This window comes from Perkinsus marinus, assembly GCF_000006405.1.
Source record: "Perkinsus marinus ATCC 50983 genomic scaffold scf_1104296958712, whole genome shotgun sequence".
NCBI classification, from domain to species: Eukaryota; Perkinsozoa; order Perkinsida; family Perkinsidae; genus Perkinsus; species Perkinsus marinus.
In genome coordinates, this window is record NW_003206658.1 from 876,229 (window position 1) to 885,370 (window position 9,142).

General features: G+C 40.5%; 4 protein-coding genes across 4 annotated transcripts in view; 2 read left to right on the forward strand and 2 right to left on the reverse strand.

Moving 5' to 3' along the window:
• Nucleotides 1-131, reverse strand: part of Pmar_PMAR011739 (Aspartate aminotransferase, putative) — a gene marked incomplete at its 5' end in the record, with an annotated part of 4,568 nt that extends 4,437 nt beyond the window's left edge. The window contains one exon of the mRNA XM_002773831.1: nucleotides 53-131. Within this exon, the coding sequence (XP_002773877.1) occupies nucleotides 53-131 (79 nt within the window). The remainder of the gene's footprint in view (nucleotides 1-52) is intronic.
• Nucleotides 132-651: 520 nt separating this feature from the next.
• Nucleotides 652-2,578, forward strand: Pmar_PMAR011740 (dihydroorotate dehydrogenase, putative; the record flags this gene model as incomplete). The annotated part of the gene is made up of 6 exons (XM_002773832.1): nucleotides 652-722; nucleotides 765-807; nucleotides 853-935; nucleotides 1,801-1,843; nucleotides 2,272-2,352; nucleotides 2,399-2,578. 6 exons carry the CDS (start codon nucleotides 652-654, stop codon nucleotides 2,576-2,578), a joined length of 501 nt encoding a protein of 166 aa, XP_002773878.1.
• Nucleotides 2,579-3,088: 510 nt separating this feature from the next.
• Pmar_PMAR011741 (hypothetical protein) lies at nucleotides 3,089-4,259 on the reverse strand (the record flags this gene model as incomplete). The annotated part of the gene is made up of 5 exons (XM_002773833.1): nucleotides 3,089-3,223; nucleotides 3,562-3,590; nucleotides 3,971-4,037; nucleotides 4,078-4,166; nucleotides 4,214-4,259. 5 exons carry the CDS (start codon nucleotides 4,257-4,259, stop codon nucleotides 3,089-3,091), a joined length of 366 nt encoding a protein of 121 aa, XP_002773879.1.
• Nucleotides 4,260-4,759: 500 nt separating this feature from the next.
• Nucleotides 4,760-5,318, forward strand: Pmar_PMAR011742 (60S ribosomal protein L12, putative; the record flags this gene model as incomplete). The annotated part of the gene is made up of 1 exon (XM_002773834.1): nucleotides 4,760-5,318. The coding sequence occupies one exon, from the start codon at nucleotides 4,760-4,762 to the stop codon at nucleotides 5,261-5,263; it is 504 nt and encodes a 167-aa protein (XP_002773880.1). The 3' UTR covers nucleotides 5,264-5,318.
• Between the last annotated feature and the right edge of the window lie 3,824 nt (nucleotides 5,319-9,142).

A 9,142-nucleotide genomic window follows, 5' to 3' on the forward strand; every position in this document is an offset into this window, starting at 1 on the left:
TATTCATATCTGAGTATTATTATCATTACCATAATAATATCATTTGTATTACATAGCAGCTTCACTATATGCTCCTTCTCCCCTTGAAATGCTACACGTATTGGTTTATTGCTCCCCTTGCTACTCCCCATTACATCATCATCATGGCTTATTGATGATGACATGAGTAATAATATATGAAGAGATTTCAATACACCTCCGTTGTGAATAGTATTATAATGATGATTGTGATGATGTCCCCTCCTGCACACTTATACACGCGTAAGTTCATGTTGTTGCGGTATATGCTGTTCCACTCGCCGCCCCAATTTGGGTTACTATCATCCTACTATAATGTCACAACTCAAATGGTCTCTTTTCCTTATCAGTAATACAACGATTATGCTTTTGTATAGTTTTACCGAGGAAAAACGCTCCATTATCGGAGTATATCACGCAGTAGTACATCAACGTTTATAACTGTCTCCACTCCAACAACAAAGAAGGGCAACCTTAAGAAGCACATCAGTTATGATAGTGTCTCCACTCCCATGCCTATACAGGCGAAGTTTCCAACGTCATCATACCTTATTCTATAGTCACTTACTAATACATAGAAGATGTATTCACCGTGGTGTGGTACGAAGCGAATATGATGATAGTAATAGTAACATGGTTGGGAATACTACCAATACAACAATATCAACTACTACTGTTGCTGACTATGAACGTGCTATGATGGAGTAAGTCGTCATATATTGTAATAATAATGATTATAGCATTAGATACCGTATGAAGGGGGAGAGTAAAAGAAGAAGGGATAGTATGGTAGTAATATCATTATCTTATATTTATTATTACTATTATTATCAGGGTAATGTAATGTTTGGTATATGTTTGGGTGCAGCAGTATTATATATAGGATCATCATTGGAAGATGTTAGTAGTGTATTACAGTAATGATTATTATTATTACTATTATTATTATATAGTATTATTAGATATTGTATACCACCAATATTGGCAGTATTACCTATGAATACTATACATAACATGATAACTAGATTAGCAAAGAATGATTATCTACCAGTTGATTATAATACTGAAGATCCTTATATGATACAAGATATCTGTGGTATAACATTTAATAATCCAATAACATTGTCACCTGGTATTGATGTAAACTGTGATGGTCCACATGCATTTATAAAGCTAGGTTTTGGGGCTGTTGAAATTGGCACTATAAGTATTGAACCAGAACACCACCAAAGTGATATGTTATCATCCAATAACACCGAGGAAGTGGTATCTGTGATGACTTCTCTTAATAATCATCATCATCATGATAATGATAATTATAGTGTAGTATCTAAAGTACTACTACGCTTGTTAAATATATTATCGAGTATATTCACAAGGAATACGGCCGAGGAATTATCTAGTGATACACTGTATGATTCCTCTATAATTAAACGTGATATGGCTACATTCAGCATATATTATCCTTCTGAGGAGTATGTACGCAATAAATGGTCCTCCTCCTACTCTTCATCATCATCATTATCATCATCACATGACAATAAGAGCATTGGTGTTCATGAGATTAGTAAAAGACTGGATGGTATTGATTTTACCCCAGATCTAGTACGTATTGGTAGAATTGGTATATCTATAAAAGCATCAACAAGCAGAGAAGTTAGAATAGGTGTTGAGACTTTAGCTGATAAAGTGGATTGGATATCTTTAGATTGTAGACATATAGAGAATGATGTAGTAGTATTAATAATGGTAAAGGTGATGAATTAATAATCCTATTACTAGATACCACGAATATTACATTTATATCAAGCTGCAATGGCACGTCGTAGGGATTTTGATCATTCTTATGAAAAAGAGTAGTATTATCATTACTAGTAGTTGTAGTAGATTATTATTATTGTTATTTGCTTATAGATTACAAGAGCATCATCATCATTATCATCATCATCCTACATCTGAGTATACACGAGTATTGGATGTACATAAACCAGCTAGATTATTTATTAGAGTATCAGTAAATCAAAATGATGATGCTAGAGAAGAATTAAGTGATGCAGCTATTAATAATAATATTGAAGGGATAGTAATCAATGGTGCTGTATATGATAAGGATAATAATATAACAATAAGTGGCAGAGAAACTAGATCAATTGTTAATGAATGTGTTGGTAAATGGTATAAACAATTAAAGGGGAAGGTAATCATAATCATTATTTTCGTCGTGATTGTATTCGAGTTATAATAATACTTTAGATACCTATAATAGCATCTGGTGGTGTTATAAGAGGTCATGATGCATTAGATCTCATTGAACATGGTGCATCCATTATACAGGTATTATTATTATCATCATATTATTATTACCACTTATCATTATTAGGTGTATTCAGCATTCATATTTCAAGGACCACAGACTGCTAGAAGGCTTAAGGATCAATTATCTGATTTATTATTAAAGAAAGGATATTATAATATAGAAGAGGCAATTGGTGCCAAATTTAAGAAGAATAATAAGAGAATGAAGGAATTCCATCGTAAACGTATACCATTTATAACATAACACATGTTAGTGTTGTTTCTGATAATGAAGTGTTTATTAAGACACATATTATCATGCTCATCATCATGATGATCATCATCATGATGATTATACTAATCACAACACAATACATAAGAACATCATCAGTTACATACAATATCACGCAATAACTGTAAATACTATCCTCAGTTAACCATAGAATATGTCGGTATTACTACATGATACTCCTAAAATCCATCATCCTTCTTGTAAATAGTCGTCATGAATATAGATATCCAATATTATTGTTGTATTTAATGTCTTAACCAAATTATGATTATATCATAATGCATCCAATAAGTACCTCCATTATGACACTAATCATCATTAATACACTCCTCCTCCTCCTCCTCCTCCTCTTCTTTGGGATATATAGTACAACAATCACCATATTGGTGAACACCCCATAGAATTCATCTTGCATATTATAATACTACACGTTGGTAATAGTATCCTACACTTGTATATGTCTGCTCACTAGTGATTAGTCTTCTATACCCTCCTCATAATGAAAGGATACAATAAGAACATTGCAACGTGATAAAGGGTGACAGCATCGTGTAGTACGAATATCTTTGATGAATGTCCCAAGATGATCTCATATTCATAATCATCACGATCATGTCCCTGATGATTATCCTAGTACTACCACTACTTTTACCCAGTACACGTCTTCATTGTGATAGTATTTCCTCTTTATTATTAACATCAGTTTCATCCAAGTGGAAATGTACTAAAGCTGAGTACTACCTCACATTGATGACTCTTTCTTCTCTACTACTACTACTACTATTGTTAATGTTCATCCTAAGTAATAGTATACAACAACATTAGAAGGGAATTGGCAACTCAACCTATACTGCAACAAAAGCCATATTGTGGTAACTTTACAACAATGATGATGATGATGATGATACTATGGTTTATATAGAAGTATAATGATAAGTAGTTGATCATAGTATCACCATGAGGTACTTCTTATGGTAATGCTTTCCTAACGATAGGAAGAGTATAACCTCATTGCCATAATACAGTTGATTCACATCGTCAACATCATTATTAGGTAGAATGATTTACCCAAAAACCGCTGTTGTTGGTGATGATGATGATGCAGTAACGGCGAAAAATAATGATGATGGTAATGATAGTACAGTAAAACCGTACACTATTGTTGAGTAAAATACATGAGCATAATTATTATCATTTATGATAGTAATGATGACCTTCCTCCTCTTCTTATTATGTCTCATAGTACTATTACCATCATCACATAATAGTGCAGAAGCATTGAGAATGTTTCCCTTTACTGCCAGACTCCTTATTTTCTGATAAATACAACATTATATGATACCGCTGCAGTATTATTATTATTACCTGCTTGTACAGACTTTGGTACAGCACTAACATGTATAGGTGTAGGTACAGATGGATTAACCATTATCTATTACCATTATTATTATTAAAACCTCCCTACTCCTTACCTTGCTCTCGGATAAGGTCTTATTATCTTCCAACTCTTTACCTCCAGAGAATATGCGTAATCGCCCAACTTCACTAACTGGTAGAAAGTCTGATGATAATGATGATAAGCATAATATGTATTAATAGTATTATTACCTTTAGGCCACTTCTCTTCGTGCATTATTCTTTTCTTAACATCCATTACAGTATCATTCACCTGTATAATTCATATATAAACATCATATTATTATTAGCATTACACTAAACTCCTCTTCAAGTGCTTTACCATCATGATTAACAAATATTAACCTCAGCTTAACAGTTTTACCATTACTATGAAGTGCGGAAGTGGAATCCTCATTATCCACACATTTCATCATCGCATGTTGTGTATCATCGTATGTACTAGTAGTTGTCATAATAATACTAACTTGATGGTTAACTAAAGGTAATCTAATGATAACAACAACGACAACTACTACCACTACTACTAGCGAATAATAATAATAAGAAAGTCAGAAATCAAAGGGAGCAATCAACTCTTGCTCCACTTGACAACTCTTGCATTTCCTCAACATCTATCTCCTCAATAGGCTCTGTAGTCTATCGATCACGTGATCGATATGGATGTTACGCGTGTCCTACGATGAATCCTCTCTACTAGAGTCTGGTTAAACTCCGTGTGGACCGCTCATATCAAAGATGGCTCCTAAGTTCGACCCCAATGAGATAAAGATCATCTATGTTCGCCAGTATGGTGGTGAGGTTGGTGCATCCTCTGTTCTAGCCCCTAAGGTTGGTCCTATTGGTATGTCGCCTAAGAAGATTGGTGAGGATATCCAAAAGGCTTCCCAAGATTGGAAGGGTATTAAGATTACTGCACAATTGGCTGTACAGAATCGTAAGGCTACTGTTACCATTAAACCTACTGCTACTTCTTTGCTTATTAAGGAATTGAAGGAACCTCTACGTGATAGGAAGAAGACTAAGGATATTAAGCATAATGGTAACCTTACTATGGAACAAGTATTGGGTGTTGCTAAGAAGATGCGTCCTACCTCTATGGCTAAGGAGTTTAAGGGTACGGTTAAGGAGATCCTTGGTACTTGTCGTGCTATTGGATGCAGTGTTGCTGGACGTAGCCCTCAAGAATGGCAAGCTGATATTGATACTGGTGACTTTGTCCCTGAGGAACCATCTGACTAGAAGACTAGGAATAATGATGATCATAACGCCTAAGTGTTATATTAGCGGTTTCCACATTATCATATATCATTGTGTTGTTAGAGCAAGTAGTTATACTGATTATTAATGGTTATCAATATTACTTGATAAGGTTTAACATATACCATTTGGGACGTAGCAGATGACAATTCAGATGATCTACCAGATTTCATCGGTGTATGACTCTCTCAAGTTATCACACCTAGTAATAATGTCGATATCTAATCCTTCTGATATGCATTATTATTCACAGTAGTGGAGTTGGATTTATAGAGAGGTTATCTCGCTTAGTAACAATCGTGGTAAGATGATTGGCGCTCGGTGAACGTACTCGTTAGATATTATTAGTAGAGTCTATCACATGCTGATGGGAACAATGTTACGGTTATTGATAAGATAGGAGTTATGATGTATTGGAGGACTCTATTAAGGATAGGCTTACTACCTAGTAGGCAGTGCCTACATGATTCAGTTATCACTGATGTTGAGAAAAAGAATGATGATAGAGGTAGCATGGTCCTATTGTTTGCCGCCACACCGCATGGTGGCCATAGAGAGTAGGAGAATACTACCAATTAATAGTACCGCAGTATGCTTATCAGGAGGTATCGATCTGATTTATAACAATATAGTATGGCTTAGTGGTGCCTTGAGTGGTGTTAGATTCTAACAGGGCCGGTATGCGGATCCTGATCCACGGATCAAGCACACGATCCAGATCACTCGTTGATCTTGACGTCTGAGCTAAATCTTTCGTGATCCGAGATGCGTGAGTCAGATCTGTGATTCTTGATCCTGATGCGTGATCTGTGATCCTGATCCTTGACTGTTGATACAGATCCGTGAGCTGGATCTCGCGTGATCCTCATTTTGAATCCTGATCTATGATCCTTGAGGAAGAACTTGACCCGTGATCCAAAGATCACCGAGTTGAGAAGTTCTCAGACGTCTTGAGAAATTAGGATTAATCATCCTAATGGAAATGGATCAATCCTGGATGATCCGTGATCCCTTTTCCCGGGGTGTCACCCTCTGATCCGGATTCCGGATCAAGCATGATATCAAGCCCTTCATCCTTTGGAAAGATCAGTTTACGGATTAGTGGTACTTGACGTGTTGAAACACGGTGATCCTGTCACGGGGCTCTTGTGCTACATTACACTACTCGTGATCCGTGATCCGTGATCCTTCTTCCTGCAAAATGCTGCATACTGAGACTTACTTGTAAGTCTGAGACTTGTAAGTCTGAGACTTACTTGTAAGTGTATACTGAGCCTCAGTAACTGAGGATATCCATACAAATATATAACGTGCGCAACCATACTGAGACTTACTTGATACTGATACTTACTTGTAAGTGTATACTGAGCCTCAGTAACTGAGGATATCCATACAAATATATAACGTGCGCAACCATACTGAGACTTACTTGATACTGATACTTACTTGTAAGTGTATACTGAGCCTCAGTAACTGAGGATATCCATACAAATATATAACGTGCGCAACCAGGGAGGGGGATCCTCCAACTATTTGGAGCCCGTGTATGTCTTCAACGAGGACAGGGCAGCTGTCGCTATACACCATTGTGAGCCCCTGTATGCCTTTCGGCAAGATGCGGCAACTCCTCCCATGGTATGAAGCCCATGCAGCTTGAAGACTTGGTGCTTTCCTCTAAATGAAAGCAAGCCAGATATGCTCAGCCTCTACCACTGAACACCATGCGACCTTCGAATTGGAAAGACCGCCTGTCTCATGAGCCAATGCATGCCGATGCCGGTGGTCGACATCGTGCCGCAGCTACGCCACGGTCGTATAATGCTACCTCATCACACAACAAGCGTAGGATGCAGGCTAGTGCATTACGACGTGATGATCATCACGTACGGCATGCATCTCACGGTTGATGTGAAACTTAGGCTATAAATTGCAGTCGGTTCTATTAGCAATAACTCTAGCACGAGAAACTCTTGTGACCAGGATGCTCAACGCAGCGCATCGAGACATCCCTTGCAAACTTCACCGCGAGAATCTCGCCTTGTCAGTGGCGAAAGCAAGGTGAGTGTTATCGTAACATGATTTTACTAACATTGTTGTTACGTGACGGCACACACTCACTGCCAAGCTATGCAATCCATAGTATGCGTGGTGCGAGTCACACCGTGTCACTCACACGGCTAACCTGCGAGCCCCTGGGCTTTGCCAAGCATCCCTGCGTTCCATTTGCACTCGCACCTCACGAGTCGCCAAGGCTCAGCTATGTCATGCGAGTCGCACTCCAATGTATGCCATGAAGCTCAACCACGCCTCATGGGAATGCTCTTTCAGCCGCCAGGCACTTACACTACCAGGCAGAAAGCACATTGTCGAGTGCAGCCTTCGGACGCAGCCTGCACACGCCCGACGCGCAGGGAACGCGCAGGTGACGAGGCGTTCGCGTCTCCTCGGTTTACTCAATTGAGCGAAGGGTCCCGCTACCAGTGACTGTGACCCAGCAGTGCTGGTCAACCACCATCAAATTGTTTAGTGATGCTGATTCAGCAGAGTCTTCATCCTCTACGGTGGTGCATAGTCGTAACAGAGTAGAACTACTACCAAAGTAGACTCCGCACAGCCAGCCACATTCCGGACATGATGATCGGAATGCGGCTGCATGCCCGGGTCATCCAGTAGGCGACCTGCCACGCGCGCTTTGCACAAATCGAGATCAACAGTTATGGGTTTCGACGCGTCGTTGAGCGCCTTGAGGGTGTTAGCTCACTGTCCGGCCCAGAAGCAACCGAGCAAGCTCAGTGCTTCCGAGCACCAGTCTTCAAGCTAGGCGGTTGCACAGCATTGCCCTAGTGCCATTGGGGATTGAAGAGTCTTCAATAACGACAGCTGACTGAAAGACATATCGGCGTCTCCGGAATCTCGTAACATGGTCGCGCTTGAACTGCTGGCGGCCACGTTGACGCCAACAGCCGCTCAAAGACTGGCCGGAAGCTGCCTCTATAAGCTAGTATTACTGATCTCTGTTGCTCGTAGACAGCACTGCTGTACGGGGCTTCCTCACCAAGTTGCATTCTCCGAAGCCAATCCTGGCGCAGCTTCCGTTCACGGGTCACGGCACTCAGCGAGTGCCACTCGTTTTGACCACCTTAATCGCGAATAGAGTATCCAGCAGAGAAAACCTCGTTGCTGATCGACTATCCCGAGACTCTGCTTATAGCACTCCTGCTTTTTGGGATACTATCCAGAAGACAATGTAAATCCAGTGTGCCGTGCGCAGCATTGATAATCACGGTCCGTGCGCTTCATGGCGTGTAGCTGAGATGCCGCTGCCGCAACCGCATCGCTGCTCTCATGTGCTACCGTGCTCCCGACCCGTTGAACGGGTCCCGTTCCTTGATGAAATGCGTTGGGTTGAGACGCGACCTGGTTCTAGGCCCTTCAAACGTGATGGAGGCTCGAGCGCCGGGGCAATCCTGAGGGACATACTGTTCGGTGAGGCTGTCGACCCGTGAAGGATTATCCCCATTGACGGGGAATATACTGCTCGCTCGGTTTATGTCACGGACAAGGTGGGTTATCCGTATAACACGATCCGAACATACATCACACGACTGAAGACCCGCAACCTAGAGGAGGGTTATAGCTCACAACTTATGAGCTCTGCCGGATCGAAGCCGAGCACGTCAAGAGAGCTCGAGCCGCGGTGGAGAGACGGCAACCGCAGGGAGCGGATCGATCGGATCGACTCGATCCGGCCCGAAAGGTCGCCTTGGCGGCCGCACACGTCAGGTGGCTGGTACGAAACGTGCAGAGAGAATGCCCGCCGATGTCGTGGCCATACTAGGAACTTTGACATAGTTGTTCAGG